The sequence below is a fragment of the Sebastes fasciatus genome, chromosome 8 (assembly GCF_043250625.1).
Source record: "Sebastes fasciatus isolate fSebFas1 chromosome 8, fSebFas1.pri, whole genome shotgun sequence".
In the NCBI taxonomy this organism is placed as follows: Eukaryota; Metazoa; Chordata; class Actinopteri; order Perciformes; family Sebastidae; genus Sebastes; species Sebastes fasciatus.
Genome location: NC_133802.1, coordinates 32,009,599 through 32,030,579, shown reverse-complemented (window position 1 = coordinate 32,030,579; position 20,981 = coordinate 32,009,599). Strand labels below are relative to the sequence as shown.

At 42.1% G+C, this 20,981-nt stretch overlaps 1 protein-coding gene and 1 long non-coding RNA gene across 18 annotated transcripts in view; one reads left to right on the top strand and one right to left on the bottom strand.

The window, feature by feature from the left end:
- The window catches only part of casz1 (castor zinc finger 1), a 225,604-nt gene that overhangs the window by 20,373 nt on the left and 184,250 nt on the right, over positions 1–20,981 (bottom strand). For 7 of the 17 annotated variants that reach the window (XM_074645113.1, XM_074645114.1, XM_074645115.1 and 4 more), the window contains 7 exons: positions 15,904–16,804; positions 15,005–15,085; positions 13,418–13,483; positions 10,694–10,790; positions 7,183–7,347; positions 5,478–5,650; positions 3,524–4,392 (listed from right to left, as the gene is read on the bottom strand). In XM_074645113.1, coding sequence (XP_074501214.1) covers positions 3,524–4,392; positions 5,478–5,650; positions 7,183–7,347; positions 10,694–10,790; positions 13,418–13,483; positions 15,005–15,085; positions 15,904–16,804 — 2,352 coding nt within the window. The remainder of the gene's footprint in view (positions 1–3,523; positions 4,393–5,477; positions 5,651–7,182; positions 7,348–10,693; positions 10,791–13,417; positions 13,484–15,004; positions 15,086–15,903; positions 16,805–20,981) is intronic. The other 10 variants (XM_074645107.1, XM_074645111.1, XM_074645104.1 and 7 more) reach the window with 4 other exon arrangements.
- Positions 1–20,981, top strand: part of LOC141773262 (uncharacterized) — a 69,457-nt gene that overhangs the window by 12,652 nt on the left and 35,824 nt on the right. The window lies entirely within an intron of this gene.

The window sequence follows — 20,981 nt, the reverse complement described above, 5'->3', positions numbered from 1 at the left end:
TTTTTAAAACAAACTTTGTAAACACTACACACACAGTAAAGTATGGAAACACTTTGGGTTTCACACGTTGCCAGGAAAAGCAGAATTAGACATCACGGCTAAAGCTGCATGCTAACTCTGTCATGGACAAGAAATGTTATTGTATTGCGGTAACGTGCGGTCTATTCAGCCAACGGAGCTGACGGGAGAGCTAGCGACGGACTTAGCAGAAGTATACACATGTGACTACATCCGGTTTTCAAAATAAGGTTTTAACAAAAGGAACTGTATATACAAAATACATATATGGAAATAAGATTGATTGGATTATTTTCATCAGTAGTTTAAAACACTACATGTCTCTTATAGATTAAAAAGAAAATTCCACTAATTTGTGAGGGAAATGTCTTTATTCTTTGATTTTTGGGTTACTGGAATTTTTTGTTTTTAAATAATTCCTGACAATGACTTATATATTTGTCTTCAGGACATCTCTGACTACATACATGCTGAAAATCAAACATTTTTACTCAATCAATTTAGAGATTTTCCAAAGTAAAAGTCCCAAGGGGTGTATGATTCAACTTTTTCCCATGGTCTAGTGCTTAAAAAGTTGACAAAAATTGCAATAAATCGTAATATAATACATATTGAATCGGCACCCAAGTATTATGATAGTATCGAACCGGGAGATGGGTGAATCTTCCCAGCCCTAGAGGATATGTTTACTTTTAAAGTGGATTAAAATGCAAAAAAATCTCTTATTCTGCTGCACATCATGAACTTATTTTTTTTTCCAACCACTTCGCAAAGAGGGAGGACAAATGACTCAAAGCAGCTTCTTTCTGGAAATTATCCAGGAATAATGTATCACCATGTAATTACTCTGGATAAGATACAGAGCTTGTGAAAGATCATTTGTACTGTGTGTCTAATTAGTAAACCCTTCAGATGCTTGAATCTCTGGGAAAAACACTTAGGGGTAAATTAGAGCGGAACATTAATAAAAAAAAAAAAAATACTGAAAGCAGAAACATACACAATTCACCACAAAAGAGGCGAAGTTTCACAACCCGTTGAAAGAAATAAACACTGTGAAAAATAGCCACAAACACTGAGACTTTTCTCACACCTTTTTTGACTGAGAAGCACATACCACTTCCTCCTCATTTTAGCCCCAAATGTCCTGTTCACATCGCACATTTTATGAGGCAAATATGAGAACCAAAACTTAAGCTGCTTCTCCATCCTGTGTCATGCGCTCAACTTTTACCATAAAGTAGGTGAGATAGATAGAGGAGATTATTTCAAACCAGCTTGGCTATCAAGCAGAGAGATCTGAGATGCAGCCTCTCAGTGAGACAACGAGAGGGGTGGTGAAGGCACCATCTGTGGAGGCCCCACCCTCAGTGGGGGCCTTCCCAGTGTTCAGACTACCTGCTGGAAGCCCAGAGGTGGAGCTCAGCCTGACAGCCTGGGCTCAGCTCGGCTCCCCGGAGCAGCTGCCCCATCTCTCTCCCAGGGCCTGTCCTGCTCCAGGAACACCACCAGGAATTGTAATCCTTCCCAGTCCCAACATCCGGAGACGCTCCCCCTTGCAGCCCCATTTACAATCCGCACCCCACCTGCTCGGGCTCAGCACAGGAGGCCCCGCTGCTAACTGAATGCAAGATCGCGCTCTGCAGTGCATTATCAATTTAATGCTTTAACTTAATTTCCAGAAGCTTTGTTTTCGAGCAATATGATAAACATAGACAAGGCAATTAAGCTCCAAAATTTATGTGAGTTGTGTTTATGCTAAATAGATATTGACATGTTTTTGTGGGAACAGCGGGTTTCTAGAAATTCAAAAATTGTGTCTTTGCTGATGCATGCAAGTGTGTCTGAGTTCTGGTGACAGTGAGAAAAAAAAAACTCAGCTCTGGTGCATTGAGTCATTTCTGCCTGAGCGATTTCTGTTTTTTTTCTTTTCTTTTTATCGGTTTGCATAGAGGATACGAGAAAAAGAAAAAAACCCCGACATTTTTTTTGTTCTTGCAATTTCTGAACTTAATTTCATTCCACCTCCATTTGCTTGGAACGGGCGCAGACATAGATAAGAGACCAATGATGAGGAAACATGTTCGACACAAGCCCCAGGAGCCCCCACTCTGAACATCATAAGAGACTTTTACAGGCTCTACTCTCCCCTGTCAGCGCATTTATCTCCAAATGGATTGTGGGTATCTAACAAACGATCAACACAATAACAAGCCCAGAGCAGAGGACTATGCCTCCGGTATGCCCCTTTAAGCCTGAAAGCGGCAGTTTTGCTGCCTTTCTCTCCACTGTGGTGTAGTGATAGAAATGACCTCTGAGTGCACTCTGTGTGCTCTGGCTGTAGTGGAGTGAAGTCCACACACAGAAAAAGGGATGTGGCTTTTAGTGTACATGCAGTATATTCTCTGACGTGGCTCAAAAGGTTACTGTTTGTCATATGTTTCAATACCTTTTTCTATAAATAGAGTAACAAGCAAAGCTCATCTTTACAATTGACTACACATTTATTCTAGGGTTTATAATTTGCAAGTGTGTAGAGCTGCAACACTACTGAATAAACCACCAACTATTTTGATAATCAGTTTGAGTAATTTTTTAAGAAAATAAAAGTCTAAATTCTCTAATTCCAGCTTCTTAAATGTGAATATTTTCTAGTTTCTTTAATCCTCTATGACAGTAAACTTAATATATTTGAGTTGTGGACAAACAAGACATTTGAGGACGTCATCTTGGGCTTTAGGAAACACTGATTGACATTTTTCACCATTTTGTGACATTTTATAGATCAAACAAACTAATCGAGAAATCGAGAAAAGAATCAACGTATTAATCGACTATGATAATAATCATTAGTTGCAGCCCTACAAGTGTGTTAAGCTGGTTCAGTTACAGCATTAAGGAAAGGAAATATTAAGAGAGCTGAATTAATCTGTCAATTATCGATAGTTGTCTTCAAATTGCTTGTTTTGTCTGACCACCAATCCAAAACACAAATATATTAACTTTACAATAAAAAAAGGAGAAAATATGCAAATATTCAAAATTGTTGGAGATTTTGTTTGAGTACAAACTATTTTCCGTTGTGTAATTGGCTAAGTATCCACATAAATTATTAGTGCTGCATAATGAATTGAAATTTGATCAAAATCCCAATATGGCCCACTGCAATGTTTTAAAATTAAATTTGTTAGAATCGTTTAAGGCAAAATGTGTTTTTAAATTAAATATTTTCTTGCAGAGATGTCCTGGCCTACACATCATATTCTACAGACTTAAGAAAACATTTTTGTATTGGTAAATATCCTCGCAAGAAATCACATCATAATCATTTTCATATATTTTTCAATGAAAATGACAGTAATGACGTGAAAATGGTCATTCGACTAATATCGCAAATCATATCACAATTGCACTATCAGTCTAAATAATCACAATTACATAGTTTTTCAAAGTCATGCAGCCCTATAAATGAGGCACAATGATGACTATCTGTGAAGTGACTGACCTGTGTCGAAGTTGTTGGAGGGCTTCAGGGCAGCAGCTGCCAGTCGGGCCATCATGGGCGATATCAGACCTTTGCTTGCCGAGATCTTCTCCATGATGGAGGAGGTGGCGAAGGAGTTTGGGGTCGAGGCCATGGCGCCGTCTGCACCCACTGTGGAGCAGCTTTGGGTCAGTGAGTTGGTGGGCATGGAGTGGGCCCCAGAGGATACAGCTGATATCAGGCTGGCGGCTGGCGGAGGTGGTTGGAGAGGCAGCCTGGGTATGAGGGGGAAGAACGGGTTGGAGGCGGCCATGGCGCTGTTGGACAGAGCGAGGGCCACCGGCATGTTGCTGGGCAGGGCCTGGGACAGCAGGTTGGACATGCGCTGGCCTGCGCTGGGCAGCGAGGATGTCTGTTTGAGGGTGTGGCCTGATGTAGAGGAGGAGGAGACAGCAGTGGTGGGCGTGGCCAACAGGTGCGATACAGTGGTGGACTGCTGGGTCGTCGGCGAGGCACTCAGGCTGGAGTTCTTGCTGCTGATGGTTGAGAAGTCCATCAGGTCATCGTTGCTCGACTCCTCTTGCTCATCCTTCGGCACCAGGTAAGCGGAAGAGAGGCCCATGACGCCGGAGGAGCGGATGTGCCGGCGCTCGTGTTTGCGCTTGTGGGAGGTCATCTGGCTAGTGGAGGTAAAGGTGAAGCCGCAGCCTGAGCGGATGCAGTGGAAGTGGTTGGTGGCTTTGCTGTACACGCAGCCCTCGTACTTGCACTCCTCGTACTTGTAGAACTTCTTGAAGCCATCTTTGGCGTAGGCATCATCCTTGATGTGGTAGCTCTTGTGCTTCTCAATGTCACACTTGTTCTTGAAGGTGAATGTGCATCCCGGGCGCCTGGAAAAAAGAAAGGAAAACATGATTCACTATGATGTTCCACTACAAAGCCTCCTCGTTGCAGTTGGGAGTCATGGAGAGGGTCCACATGATTCAAATACTTGACAATGGAGGAATGATAGCTGAGGCGGTTCGGTAACACAGCAGCAGCTCATTGACACGTCGCCACCTGCAACCTTTGCCAGAGGGATACATTTCAGGGAGGGAGTTTAATGAATCAACCGAGTGATTCTCCATCTCCATTGATAAAAGTTCTGCTCTTCAAAATAAGAGCTTGATGCTTCTTTTCCTTTTTCCTTCTATCTTGTGTCAAAGATACCAATGGCGCAGGCCAAGAAACAGGGAAGCCATTCGTCGTTATTTCACTTATGTGCTGCCTATCATATATTTGTAATTTATTTTGAATGTGCCTATGTTAGGGATGTCACGATAACCGATACTTCGGTACCAAGTCGATGCCAAAATTCTGAAAACGTGATGATACCCGTTTTTCTACAGTACCGTCAGGACTTTAGACTAGTATAGAAAATGTATTTGGGACGCAGAAAACTCACTATCGACCCTAATTTTTCCCTGATGATGCTACATTGCGAACAACAAATCCGTGTTGAAATTGGCCGGATGAGAGCTAGTTAGCGTTAGCTGTTAGCTCCGTGCAGGACCTGGCTGCTAACAGCTAACATTAACTAGCTCTCGCCCAGACGATTTCAACATGTCAGGTGCCATTGATTTACATTATGATGCATTTAGGCTCTATTCAATAAAACTGAGTAAAGGTAAATTCTAAAATTATCACGATGTGTTCAAATATTATCTTGTAAATGTCGTTTTTGGCGAGAAACTTGAATAAATCCAGTTGTTTGAATCCAGAATTTGTTTCTAGAATTGTGGAGTTTCACTGGTATTGATATCGACAACTAAATTTCTGGTATTGTGACATCCTGGCCTATATTCCTTTTTTCTGCTGCTGATTTGTTGGCTTTTGTTTTGTTTGTTTTTAATGCATTTATGCTTAATGTACTGTAGGTTTTATAAATGTAAAAAAAAAAAAAAAACATCCACCACATTAGGCCAACAATATTCACCTGCAGTGGAAATGTGTAGTCTTCTGCCCGTAGAATTGACACCCGACTGTGCCACAGTCCTCAGTAGCACGAAATCTCTGGAAGCCATCGTTGATCAGCTGGGCGTTCTTTTTATGGAAGTTTTCGTGGGTCATGACATCTGAGGTGCTGGTGTACACCTTGCTGCAGCCCACCTGCACAGCAAAGACAAAGCATGGCAATCGAAAAACAAGATCTGACTGGGCCCACAGCAGACATGAAAGTTTCAGTTTGCAAGAATGGTTTTGAAAAAGCCAACTACTAAAAGGCAGTGCTTTATAGAGATCTGATGTACTGTACACGCTGTACAGAAAGGAGCTCAGTGTGGTTAAGAAAATGCGGGTGGCCTAGAAATGGGTGGAAGAAGGTTTTTTTCACACGTTAACAATTAAATTTGTGGTTTTGCGCACTAGAGCAGTACAAGTCGAACCCGTGAATTGGAAAACATCTTGTCATTATGACAATTGGAAAAAAAAGAAGACAAAAATGAGAGTGAAAGAGGCGGTGGTCACAGCAGGTAGCTGAAACTACAGTACCTTCCTGGCAAAGCTGCCTTTTAGAAAATGAAATTCATATTTGGAGTGCGACGACGCAGTCACCACAAACTTACTGTAACTCTGAGAACAAATTTGAGAGGTGGAGGGGGCAGAGGAAAGCAGATGGGAGCAAGATGACTGTCTTTAGTTTAAAATGTTCTGGTACTCTGAGCCAACAGAGGGGGGAAAAAAACAGGTAATGTTTGAATTAAAAGCAGCAATTGTATATCATCCCTGGCACTTTTCACCCGCACAAACCGGGCAACTTCTCCATATTGAGTCAAACAATGAAAAAAATGCCACTCTGTTTTTTTCCCCTCGCTAAATCAGGCAAGCCGATGCCAACATCTGCAGGTTCTCAGGGACTGTTAAAACAAGGGCTGAAATGTCCTAATAACAATTACGCCGTTAGAGGGGTTTAAAAAAGAATATATCTCAAGCCATCCTCTGCTGCGCTGCTGCCCCGCCGGTGAGAAAGCTCTCGGCACAATGACACGTTGAAAATAAGCAGATGTAAAAAATTAAACAAATCCAGAAGGGGGAATAATCTTCAACTGGCTGCTTGGTACTAAAAGATGAAAAATGTGTAGTTTATATAAACACCTTACTGAATTTTATCCATGCCAATTAAGGAGCGAGAGAGTGGAGAGGTGGGGAAAGAACAAGAGGCCTCACGTGTATTCAAACCCTTTTTTCAATTTTCTTTTATTTACTTTAGGACACGTTTTGCCAAACTGCTCTTTAAAGACACTTTGGTGTAAATGGAAAAAGTGTGGAACTGCTCTGCAACTCTTTTTTTTATCCTGCCTTATCCTGTTTTAAACTTTCCTGGAACGATGTAAATGCTGTAAAAAAGTTGTTTTGGATACACAAGCAGCCTTTAGACTCTATATGGACTATGTGAGATGTGGTTTACTGACAACCATGCTTGTTGTGTGGCTCTGGAATGTAAATTTAATAATGAATTATATTTCACATGTTTTTATTAGCATACCTGTGTCGTGGGTTATTTGTATCGTATGTAGCACATGTGGCCATATGTGCAGAATTTGATTTGTTTCCGTGTTTGTGTGCATTTGTGTGCATGCATGCCTACTGTGGGTTTACTGTGTGTATGTGTGTAGGAGGAGGTGCGAGTCTTGGGAGTGTACCTGCATGCAGTGGTAATGGGTGCTTTTTCCATTGAGGTGGCAGCCATGGTAGTAGACGCTGCAGTCGTCCAGAGGGCTGAAGCGCATGAAGCCATGCTGCAGAGAGTTGTCCCTCTTCTTGTGCATGTTGTAGTGCCTGATTACATCCTGCTTACTGGTAAACCTCTGCAAAAGGGGAGGAGGGGGGGGAAAAAAATGTACGGCAACAGGTTGGTGTTTATTTAAACCAGTCACAGAATCAGCAACAAGTCACTTTATCTCTGTGGAAGCAGCAGCTGCAACATGCAGGAGCCAATTGGCAGCTGGGGCGGGCTGTGCACACTGCAATGGAGAGGGCCATGAGGTCTTTAAAGATGATGCGTTCTGTGGTTATTGATGTACTTTGCATATCTCAAAGTTATGTCCTATCCAAATGCAGCACCAAAGGCTCTGGGACTCTCCAAGCTTCCACATGGATCATGAAGTATGTTCCTCATACCCCCACTATCTCTACATTTTTCCCTTCCATTAAAATTTTTTTTTTTTTTTTTTTTTAATTAAGATGCTTCAATTGACATGCAAGATCACAGTTCTGATGTTTTCTGTCTCTGGAAAAATTATGTTCCATGCAGATGGTTTCTCAGACATGCACAGGGGAAAACAGAAGACAACAGAAACAAACAAACAAACAAGCCAACCAAAAAAAACGTTTTCCCTTTCAATTCGCTGAGATATGATTCCATTTTTAATTAAAGCGTAAGCGCTCGCTTTTGGTGCCTGTAATGATGAGTGAATATGCTAAGAGACCCGCCTTCTAAAATTACAAAATTAATAAATAAAAAAATCCCTCCCACACTCAGAAGTCGGGAAGGGAAAACAGAAAAGTCACTCCGCAGAGACTTCAGCAACCAAATCTGCTGTAATTGGGCTTAAGCTGATGTTACAGAAACTGTAACGGGAGACGCGCGAATCAATGAGACAGTTCTGTCTTCAATCCATATTTATCTCCAGTTGAGGGAAAAAACATCAGAAAGAACTATTCTAAAAAAGCAACTAATTGCTGTACAAAGTAGGGTAATTGCTTTGTGTCATGTGTTCCACTTGCACACAAGTAAAAAGCTAAGATCTCAGATCGCACACAGCTGTTCATTCCCTCGCTCTTGGCCTGTTTCCCCGTTGCATATTTCTGAGATGTTTGACTCCTGCAGGAGCAAACACTTCATTAGGATTTTTAATCTAATTGATGAATGCTGTGGATTCATCGCTTTTTGAACAAAAAAAAGCTCCTGAGCTCAGTTCTGAGCTTTGGGGCTTTCTGGTATCTAATGATGACCGGAAGATAAGTTGAACTGCGGTCATCGTACATTCGATCCATCAGGCCGTCCAAAATAGGCCACAGAGAGAGCTGACTGGGAAAAAGATCTCATTTTCAGTTGAGTGGTGATGAAGGTTGGGAGCCACTTGCGACATTTATTTTAGGATTCCCACTAGTGTGGCAAGATGCACACTCTCCCTCATGTACAAGCCCATGAAAGGAGAATGTTAAGACTCAGCCAATAGCCCGCAGGCTGGCAGTGGGATAATATTCCAGGAGTGTGTGTCATGTAACATTTCATGAGTTATCGCTTCGAAAGGGGCTGCTCGTCACTGCCTGCCTCTCTTCCTTTTTTTTTTTTTCAGGGTATTGACATCCCAGAGAGCTGGCTTCCAAAGCATATCTGTGTTTCCACGCAACACGCAAAAAAAAAAGCAACAGAGAAATGTGAACCTGACCGTGGAAATTGCCGTGATAACCCGAACTAACGCTCTAAATAATGACATGAAATGATTTCTCCAAGAATGTGTCCCATCAGACTGTGAAGTGGGATTCATGCAGAAAATGAAAGCTTAGATCTGTAATGCTTTTCAGCACATAAACAATATTTATCGAGCGGTAATCTCTCTTGATCAGGAGCAGACAAAGGAGATTACAGCCGAAGATGGCTTAATTCAGAAAATTGTTAGGAAAGGAAGGAAAACACACACGGCTCCAGCTGTGCATGGATTTTTGACATCTTTGACAAATCTTCCCGTGTTTGTCTAACTCTCTCAGGCCATATGCTACAGCAAACACAGGGCCTGTATTATGATCTGCTTTGTGTTTTTTCTCCTTCCTGTGCCATACATGACAACTCCTGGGACTAGGACGAGATTAATAACGTGAAAGGGGATTAAAGGCAGGCCCCCAGTCAGTGGCAGATGTCTTTAGAAAAGAACGAACACATAGATAAATAAAGAGACATATTTCAAGCATATTTACAACTAACCCTTTGTGATAAAAGGGCAACTGTCAAAGAGCAACTGTGCCTGGACGACGCCTGCAAACTGAGCAGGTGTAAACACTCGTAGCCTGTTCGGCAGACCAAAGGCCAACAAACTTTTCATCTTCGTAGACTTTGGCTGGGTGTGACCCCACTAATGAAAGATGACACATTATCCTGTTTGTCTATCCAAGGATCACCACATCCCCTTTGTCACTTCCTGATGAAAGAGAAGATGCTTCGCTTTAAGTCACCTAACCTAAACTTGTTATGAAATCCCGCCCCTTCCATGTTAGCGGATGGGACATGGGCCAAACTAAAAAGTTTAAGTACACACCAAAAAGGTTTATCCGAAGATGGCTTCTGTTATTTTAGGTAGTTCTTATTACGCTGATGTATGATCACGTGTTCATTTTTTCCAATAAGTCTTTGATGTTATAAAAAGGGACCGAGAGGTGATGATTGACGGAAGATCGGGAATTGTACGAGAGAGGAGGTGTCACTTTAACTTTCCATAACCGTCAAGAGTCTGTGTAAAAGAACATGTGTTAGTTTGATCATAAATGTAATTGTAGAGATATTAGTTAGTTATTACACGGCTTTGTTGACTACTTGATTGCGATTGGTCAATTACGGTGTTCTAAGGTATGTTATTCCTTTGTAACAGACCGTTGCTATGTATAACAGACCGTTGCTATGGACACAGTTCTGATCTCGGACTCTGGCGGACCGTTTTTGTGTCAAATTTATTGATTTCTTAAGTAAGTAGCCGTGTAATAAACGGGATAATGTACAGCTAGCGCGTCATTTTTGTGAGATAAACCCCTTCACATCGCCCTGTCGGGGTTTATTTCACAACAATGACTAGCTCGCTGTACATTATCTCTTACTGGTGCTAATGTAGCAGCTAGGCGGCTCACGCTAGCAAGCTGCAGCTGTGCTCGGCTCGTGATTGGCTCGGGCGGGTGTGTGGGCTTGAAGTCAGTGTGTTTTATGAATGAGATTATCTTGCTGAACAAAACGTGCAAGTATCATAAACGTTTGTTTGCCACAGATCTTATTTTCTGCAATAATCCAAAACCCAATGGAACAATCCCATTGGCTTTTTGTGTAGGAAACCAGGGCCATGCTGACTTCCTGGCTGGCCTACAGTCTATGGTTTTAACCAGTGAGGGTGGCAGAGAAAATGTGTATTATGTGAGTGATGCTCAAAAAAGTTGTAAAGTACTCACGCTCACCTGGTAGTTACACTCAGGGTCCATGCAGTGGTAATGCTCTCTGTACTGGTAGGCACAGTGCACGTGTCCACAGTGTTGACTTCCAGAGAACCTGAAAGTTGCAGGACACATTTCAACAATTACACATTTTTTGAAACAGCCACACAGAGCCAGTGAATAAAATGACATCATCAACACTGGTTCAGAACCACATCAGAGCTTATCGCACGCAGAACAGTCGCAGGGATGAAAAAGCTCAATGACAAAAAGCGGCTCAGAAATGTGTCGGTGTGACTCAAAAATAATCAACAGCGAATCAAGAGTGATTAGTGAAGAAATGATTTGAAATACCAGGAAGAGCACAAAAGAAAAAAGAAAAAACGGTGAAGGAGTTCTCAAAGGCATTACGCTCGTCTCACCTTCAAAGTAACACAGCTCGCACCTTCAAAACCGACTTCTGCTTTCCACACTGCTGCAACAATTTACCCGTCTGTCACACCAATTTCAGCCAAATTAGCTCCATTTATTTCCAAAGCAGCCGTAAGAGACACTTATTACACTGAAACCCTTTCCCCTCGACACGCATACACACACACCCACTCAAGGATCGGTAACCCCATGACTACTTTATTTCTCGACGCCGTGAAAACCCCTTATCAAATCAATGCACAGTTCTTTCAGGTTAACCACAGTTTTACTCCGTGAGGAAAAGGGGTCAGGTATCCTGAGACGTGGGGGGAACAGCTCCGTCTACTTTTCACCCCCCGAACCCTTTTCACTCTCCCGTCAAAAAAAAAACGGATTTTAGTCTGGCGCTGCTCGCTACAGTACAGCCACTTTTACGGTGGTGATTATAAGCCTGACGATGATGACTGTTAAAATCCTCCAATTACCAGTGAAAACACACAAATAAACATTTGCACTGCTGCTGCCAAGAGCTCCATCTGCTAGTGCAGAGGAGAGGGGGGGAAAAGGGGGCTAAGTAATATTTTTTCCATCTCTCTTTCTGTTTTTTCCTTGTTAGGATTATCCCAGAGCTGCATTTACAGATCACTTTGCTGAGTTCATTAAGCTAATTGAACGGCATATCCACTACTCTTTTTAAGTTGGTGTGTGTGTGTGTGTTTGGAGGTAGAGGCGGCTTTTGGAAGGTCTGATGGCTCTTTTTGAGAAGACAAAACCAGAAGTCGAACTACGTGTTCACACACACATTAAAGCCAACATATGTCCCAACCATTAGTGTTTTCTATACTCTTCTTTCACACGCACATTTACACTCATGAACACACAAAGCCCCCCCACCCCCCACACCACCACCACCCCCCTGAGACTATGGCCCACCCTTCTGCTCATTGCCCAGCTGTATCACTTTGCCTCTGGACAATTCCCACTTGCCGCGTCAGGGGGCCTAATGGGCCGCTGCTATTCAGCAGCAGATTAAATATTAATATCGCCACGATACAGAGATTGCAGCGCATCTCCAGTTACAATAGAGATACACAGATCAAAGTGCCGAGGCAATAGTGGGTGCATGAAAGCATTTAAAGAGTGAAAACGGCAACTAAACACTACCAGGGAAGCTCTTTAAAACATCAAACTGTAACGTAGTGACGAGATGAAGAACTTTTTTTTTTTTTTTTTCTTTTTGGTTGCGAACACGTTTACAAAGCTGTTTTTTTTAGTATTAGTGTGCACTCATTAGCCCCGGCTCTAAAGAGGACCCTCCCCCCGCTTCTACCTCCCCTCTCGGTGCTACATTTGCCCTTTTTATGAGCCCTCCTTTTCCATTTTTTCCCTCCCTCCTCTCCTTTTCCTTTTTCTTTTTTTTTTCCCCAACCCCAACACGGAAATTGAAACTGTATCTGGGCTTATCTGCAGCCTCCCCGTGCATCAACTGCCGAGATGTTTAGACAAATTTTATGCATTATGCAGCGCAAATATCAAAACAGTTCTTGGCAGTGCCAGCAGAAGCCTCATTAAAAATTCCTTAATTAAATCTTCTTGCAAAATGTAATCAGTCCAAGGAAGGGGTTTTGTGTGTGTGTGTGTGTGTGTGTGTGTGTGTGTAGAAGAGGATGTGTGTGTGTGTGTCTGTCAGTGCCAAGGCTTTGATTTGTGCCCTTCATGTTATGGCTTGGAGAAGTAATCATTAACGCCAAAGCCACTTTGGCTTTTCAAATGCTGTTTTTCTTTCTTTTTAAACGGAATAAACAAACAAATGATAATCACCTTTCTAGTGTCGGCTCAAAATGAATCCAGAACGGGGGACATTGTTCTGTGTCCATTGAAACGCGCGATACCTCCCCCTCCCCTGATGTTTTTGTCTCTGTCGGTGTGAATGACAGACTTTTCAGATCAGTCGGTTCCTCGTGTGTTCAACAATAAACGTCAGAACTCGAGCAGAACCCGGCCTAAGCTCATATCCTCTTAGCTAACAGTACAGAATTATGTTCTCCTCGATGTTTTAGTGCTATACACACCGTGAGCATTTACTCAACCAGTTACAGTATCATCAAACCATTTCACTTTCATTACCCCCTCATCCTTTGACTTCCTCTCAGCACATAAATTTGAGTCTTTTGTTAATCAATTTACTGCACACAGAACATCCTCATACCAGTCTACGATCTACTGAATAAAACACACCATCAGTGGATGAAAAAAAAAAGAAAAAAAAAGGTTCATCTCTGTTTTGGGCATATTTTTTCATTGGCGTAGCACGTTGAGGGATTTGCATACCTGGCAATATATTTCTGGTATAGGTTGATGTCGTCGCTGGCGGGTTTATCTGGTGGCAGGCCATTCCTAATGCAAACAGCAAACACAAAAGAGACAGGATTAATGGTGAGGTTGGGCTGCCTGTTGTTAATAAAAACAAACTGACACAATATTTACTTACAAGCCGCTCCCAAACTTTTGGACTATCAATATGCATTTTCTTGTGGCATAACAGCGTTTTCATGTGGCGTATGAATCAGGAATGGAAGGCGCACACTTTGATGCATGGTCTCCCAACCAATGAAAGGCAAAATGCAGGAGCAAAGGGACATTAATCTTTTATGGGGGTATTTTGGTGAGTGCTCATATGCAAAACTGGATAATGGGGATGTGGAAGAAAAAAAGCTCTGAAAAGGTCTTTTCTGATAATCTCTGAGGGGACCTCGGCTCTAATGCTGATGTCAGGTTGTCTCCAATCAGTCTGGAGCAAAGACGTAAGACAACACCGCAGCTTCAGATCAACTAATCGACCGACTTGATCAGATTCAATTCGGAACAGGAAATCTAGAGGAATTTATCACATTACAGCAGGGTGAGCTTTTTGTCACCTGTGATGTGATTCCCTTCATAAAGCTGTGACAGTCATAATACAGTATTGGTTCTGCTTGCTCCCTCTCAGATATGGCATTTAGCTCCATGTGAGCAGCTCCACACGGGGGATGACCTGAGGTTAATCTGGCCCAGAGGGGAGGATGCGCTGCCAGACATTCTCACCAGCACCCCCTCTCCTCCCTGTGTACAAGCACCAGACTGGGTCAGTTAGCCAAGCTTGCAGCTCTGCTGAGCCCCAACCTGACAAAGGCCAAAGCCTGAGGGAGAGGTGCCTGAGGGCTCTTGAGCAGTGTCTTTGATAGGTCTCGACTAACTAGAGACAAGGTCAAAACCAATCAAACAGACTCTGGGAGCTGTTTCCTACCGGTAGTGCACACGACTGTAGGCTAGCTCCCCAAACCCCTCGTTTGCTTCCTTTAAAGTGCACTCGTCAGGCAGTGTAGAGTCGGCCCCTGTGACTCGCCGGGAGGTTAGTCATGGCTCCGAAGTAATTAAAGGGAGAGTTGTTACACCCTAGCCAAACGAAAGAAGTCAGTCACTTTGCGATGACTGTGCTAAATCAGTCTCCACGGAGTGCTACAGCGAGTAAACACTTCATGTGCCTTCGCAACTCATCATGTCGTGGATCTATTGGGCGCCATGCGCTATTTCACACTACATTCCTGTTGGCTGCTGTGGAGGTAGCAATTACCTTTGCGTTAGGCTAACTGACTCACAGTAGCAGTTAAGTGTATGCGAGCTTCACATTAGCTCCAAGGTGTTCCACTGGAACCTGGGATCTTTTCAATCCACCAATAAACTTTAAATTGGAATTTTAATGGACAGCTTATGCTTTTTATTAGCTGGTTTTAAGAGGTATGCATTATTTTGGTGCAAATAAGTTGTTATATAGTACGTCACACAATATTTTTTTGTCAATAAGCACACATCTCACAGTTACAAATAAGAGAGAGGATGAGAAGCAATGGGGTACATGCTGTCTGTATTATGTATTACCTTAGTGTTAACTCTGCCAAGGTTCTGATTTCTGCACCATTTTTCCATCTGTTTGTTAGTTGAATATTTGGCTCAATCCTGCTGAAGTGAAATGTGTGAAAACAATGTTTACCCCTCGATTCCCTGGTCAAACACATATCTATTCATATAGGCCACGCCCATTTTTGGCGACACTGATTTTCTACCATTTTGAATTTTTGGCATAACACAAGTATTCGTAGACAGGATTAATGTCAAAAATCAACATTATCTATATGTGTATTTTGATGCAGGTGAGAGGCCTTTACACACAGGGGGCGTTTTCTTTGTACGATTAATTCATACGTCAATATATTTTTTCCGAACTGTTGTTTTGTGATGAGTACTTTCACTCAAAACGCAAATATTACGCGGCAAAAAAGCGTATTTTTTTCGGAACAAGGGTTGATTTTTCTCAGCTTTTGCACCATGAATAAAGGCATCAACCAATCACTTTGTGCAGAATGGACATAATCAAAACGTACACTATATTGTACAACAATACCGAGGCTACGTAGTCTGAAACAAGACAGCAAGCTTAATTATTCACAAAGGCAGCGCAGACTAGATCCACTCCTTCCTTTCTTATCTTCTGAAATAAAAGCCCTAGACATATACCTTGCGTAACTGTTCACCAGAGGTTGTTATTGAAAAAGTGTTGCAACTGTCGCAAATTAGCATTGCTGCCGGTAGGTAGTTTTGATGTGTAATATTCACAGGCGAGTGTTTCGCATTTTCGGGTAATTTATTCATCACGCTCCCGGTGTGTAAAGGCCTTAAAAACACATTAAAACTAATCAGAAGCATTGCGTAGCCTTGGCGGAGGTTTGTGCTCTCCGAGTGCTTTCTAGTTTCGTATGATGACGTTTGTGCAGACTTACTTAACGGAGGACACAGTGCCCGTGGTGATGGAGTCAGTCTTGGAAAAGCTGGACTTCAGGTAGTCGGCGGCGTTGAAGCTTATTTGTCCTGTCTGGTCCATTGTGAGCCCTGGAGCGATGCTGGCCCCAGTAGCGCCCACGGTGGGGACACCAGGAGCTCCCGGGTTCCCTGGTGCCGTTGCGAGGACATTGGGCATCAGCGAGGCCTCGGGATTTCCTGGCATTAGCTTCTGAATTGTTCTGATGTCATACTTCGAAGGGCGGCCCACTTTGCAAGTCTTAAAGGCGATGGCGCCGCCCATGTCAGGGTTGCCCTCGCCAGGCTTGAAGAGGTGCAGGAACTTGACGTTCTCCAGGTCGTATTTGGAGGGTCGCTTGTAAGTGTTACCGTTCTGCTGCTGTAGACTCTCGCCCATCTTCAGCTTCTGAATAAAGAAGTCATACTTGGAGGCTCGGGACGCCATGTTCTGGATGTGAGAGGGATTTGGTGGCTGGGAAGAGCCTAGCTGAGGTCCTCCTGGCTGTTTGTGGTCCAGGCTGGGGGGGTAGATCTGTGCCTCGGCCCCTGGGAGGCACCCAGAGGTCTGGAGCATGGTAGCGCTCTTGTCTTGGGCCAGTTTTGGGTTGAGGTCGTCTGGTTTGGGCGGGGAAGCGTGCATGGGCCAAGGTAGGGTCTCGCCGGCTTTTAGCTTACGAATGTACTCTTCGTACTTGGAGAAGCGGGCGCGCCGTGAGGCCTCCTCACTGCTGAGGGATGAGGGGTCTGAGGTAGCGGCTTTGAGCTTCTCAAAGCTGATCTTCTTGGTCAGCTCATCCCTTACCTGCTGGTCATCATAACCGAACATTCCCAAAAACTCATTCATGGTGTTGGCTGCATAGTCTCGCAGGGCAGATGCTTCTCCTGCAAAGAGAAAAAGTAAAATAGTGAGCTCCTATGTGTGAGAAATAATTCCTATCACTGCTTTCAGATTTTCCTTTTTAAAGCTGCTGCCAGCAATGTTGATAACTTAATTTCCATAGTAAAACTCAGGCTGTTCTCATACATCGTTCGTAGCTAATTTTGTTGCCTAATCCTAACAAAGTTGATCTTTTCCAAAGCCTAACTAAGTAGTTTTGTTGCCTAAACTTATTGCTGGACATTCATAGGGGAACGAACATAAAAGGAGATATAACTTTTTCATAAGATATCATACGAACCGTTTGAGGATATGTTGATTGACTGATGCTCGCTCAACAAGTGTTATACACTGTTGCTATGCTTTGTAGCTGAAGAGGAACATATATATTTGACCATTTCTTTTTTTGTTTGGCATCAAATACGGAAGTTACAAATAGAGCAATCTGGCACTATATATATCTATATATATATATACTGTATATATTATTATTATTATTTTAATTTTATTTTTTTTCTCAGCCCAATTATTGAAACAACCCTCTCTCATATTTTTATTTAGATAGTGGAAGATTGCTAACCTACTAGAACTACATCTACTACATGATAGTGCATCTCTTTTTGTGACCAATAAATGTTTATAATTGGATGTGATGCAGCTATCATATTTCAGAACTGTAGTAAGTTTAAAAACAGGAAAAGTGATTCTGCACGGCACGCTAGTGCAGCATCTGTACATCTGTGTATTTATGTGTCTACAAACAAGCAGTCTGATCTGAGGCAATGCTCTTCCTGTTTATGGTTGCACTATAAGTCAGTCCTGCACAATTTTGCAAGTGACTGTACCAAAGGACATGCTGAATAAAGAAACTTCTTCTGATCTTCTATGCTCATTATGCTATGCTGTCAAAATTCATTAGATAATTATATTTGAGGTTAATATTTCAAATATTCTACATGTAAGAGCATGAAAATCTTAGTAACCACATTAAGAGATCAAATTTGACACTAAAGAATATAGAGTAAACTTTATACACACTTTCAGTGCACTTCCCCACAGATTTCTACATGCTGACTGATACTGAACGATTTGAAAATGACTGAATTATAACTACTGCAAGGATATTATGGCATGTTAAGTGCAATTCATAATTCATAATCCCCTGTGAAGCTTTAGTGTAAAGTATTTGAAAAATAACATGATTATTGTGTCACCTTCAGGAGTGAAAAGAATGAATCCTTTCCCCCCCCTTTTTTTTCTTTTTTTTTACACATTTGTGAACTGAAACATCACTTTCATTTTAAGAGTCCATTAAATTGGACAACTTCCCCAAGGACATAGGCGAAATATAGTCAATGTATAGTTTAATTGCATTACGTGGAGATTAATTCTGGCCCATTAACTTTCATCCAGGTTAGCGCAAAGGGTCAGAGAGTGGGGAAAAGGGAAAACTGTTTGACGGCAAGCAGTGCAGGGATAAAGTTCTGCATGAAGAAGAGAGGAAAATGTACAGAGAAGGAGGATTGCTGTGTTTTGCTGATCCAACTCAATTCCATAAATTTCCTGTTGTGTCAGTTTGCATGTCAGGCAGGATACCAGCACACAGCCATGCTAGTAATGTACCAGATGATAATTTCACCTGGGTCACGTAAAAGCTTTGGCCTTCTTAACTCATCCTTGGCACAGCCACAGGACCAGGGTCAAAAACCTTTTTTTAAAAATGTTTTATTGCTTTTTTTTTTTTTTTTTCCACCACCGCCATCAACACATGAGCTGGTGAGAAGTAATTCTACCTACCGCCCGGGTAATTAATACACAAAATATTTCTGCTCTTGTCTCAGATTTCTCAGTTATTGCTAAATCAGTCTCTGTGCCCTGCTTTTCACATCTCCTGCGCAGCATGTAAAATAATCCCCAAATTTTCCATTCACTGCGTTGGGGTTGGCTCCTCTGCGCGGTGGATCAGTATGAAAGAGTATCTGGTGGATCGAAAGGGCATGAAAAATTTAACAGAAATGGATCAGGTATTTGAGAGGAAATACCTGCATGTTTGCCACATATCATCTCATCAACTCTGCCTCTTATGCTTTCACATGTACTGAAACCACAGAGTGAGATATTGTATTTACAAGTATCAGGGTACAGTAGAATTTACCTTATCATACACTGTTTTTCCTTGAGCTGTTCAACTGATAATCATGCATAGCATAAAAGATTTCACATGTCCACTTAAAATGTAATTTGGCCAAACATTCTTGGCCAACTGTAGTACTGTATTTGTAAGGGCACCTCAGGTCATAGTATATCATATAGCTCTAAAGTTAGCCCACACCAGTATGAGAAAATGAAACTACACTTAACTGAGTGAGGGATGGCATATAAAAAGAGCAAGGTAGAGTAGATGGAAATTATATTTAAAAATGTCCAAATAAAAAAATCATTCAGATCACGAATGTAAAATAAATGTCAAGGCTGATTTTGTATTGACTGGGAATAAATTCATGCCTTTTGCTTTGGAGTAGGTATCAAATTAAAGAAAACATCTCTCATTTTTGTGGCAGAGTCAATTGCTAATTATTGCAGAGAGACTAGTGGTTTCTGTCACCGACCTCTCCTTTTTTTCATATTCTATTTGCTTACGGTATTATCATCACCTTCTCCAAAAAATTTTTTTAAATTAGTGGAGTCTCTTTATTCATCAGCGGAGCCGTGTGGCGTGCTATCAATGGAAGGCAAATGATTGGACTTGAAAGGATTATGACTGGGACTGACAGGAGATAACCTTTTCTAAAACACCATGTAAATGAGTTTTCTCCTCAAGCCCTATCTGGCTGCCTCTTAATGATGTCATGTGACACTAGTTGGGAAACTGTGTATGGGTTAAGGTGAGATTGGCCCCTCCACTAAAAGCCGTTTGTCACCAGTGCGATGTGAAAATGCGGTAAATTCGCATTTGTATTTTCCACACCTATGCACAGCGGGTCCGGTGCGAATTATCCACGTTGCCGTTTTCCATTTTCATTAATGAGGCCGGATAGGGGTGGGAATCACCAGAGGCCCCACGATATTATCACGATACTTAAGTTACGATGTGTTGTTATTGCGATTTCAAACATTTGTCTGTCAACATCTGTTTTATCAAATAAGATAGTTTTAACTCATAGTGTTCATCATCTCAGAGTTTTCATTCACATATCTTGAGGTCAGAGATCAAGGGACCCCTTTTGAAAATGGCCGTGCCAGTTTTTCCTCGCCAACATTTAACGTAAATTTGGAGCCTTATTTAGCGTTTTTCCCAACAAGCTAACATGACATGGTTGGTACCAAGCGATTCCTTAGTTTTTGTAGTTTTACGTGATACAAGGGCTGGCTGAAAAAAGCCCATTTGTCCGACAGTCCGTTACTCCGAAAACAAACGCCCATTGTTCCAAGGTCCCGAAAATACCTATACCTTATCTGTTCAACAAACAGAAGCATGTGACGATCAGTTGGAACAAAGGATTTCATTGGTCAAACATATATTTCCGCAGCCGCTGAAATCGAGGTCCGTTACGAATTTTCCACAGGAGTGTGTAAGCATTCATAAGAACCCACAAAATCAGTTTTTATAAATTTCTGTGGGAATTTCTCTGATGGGAATCCGTGCTTAGTGTGAAACGGCTTTAATGCTACCACCCAAAATATAAAAAAATACATAAATAAACCTCACATCTGACATTTCCCCTCAGCTGTTGTCAGTGGAAACTCTACAAACAAGTGGTTCCTAATCTTGACACTTCAGGCAAGCAAAACACGGCACAGACCTGCCTTGTCTATATTTGAGGCAATTAGGCCACATTTTCCCTCCCAGATATGATAACAGATGGGCATTATATCTCCTTTTGGCTGACCAAACATGGCCATCAGTGTGGCACGGCTCCTCTGCTCACAGGACTGAGAGGCAGAGGTGTCGCTGATGATAAAGGTGCATGCTAGTGGCTATATATGGACTAATCTAGAGTTCGAATACCCTCTAAAGGGTGTCACTTTTGAATCACACATGCACAATGTAAACCAAAAAAAAAACGTTTTAATAACATGCAGTGTTAGTTCAGTCAGAGAAAGTTTTGAATAGTGTGAGTCTTTTTATATGGTACAATAATTTAGTTTTAAAAAGCAATTTGTGTTCATGTTAGTGAATTA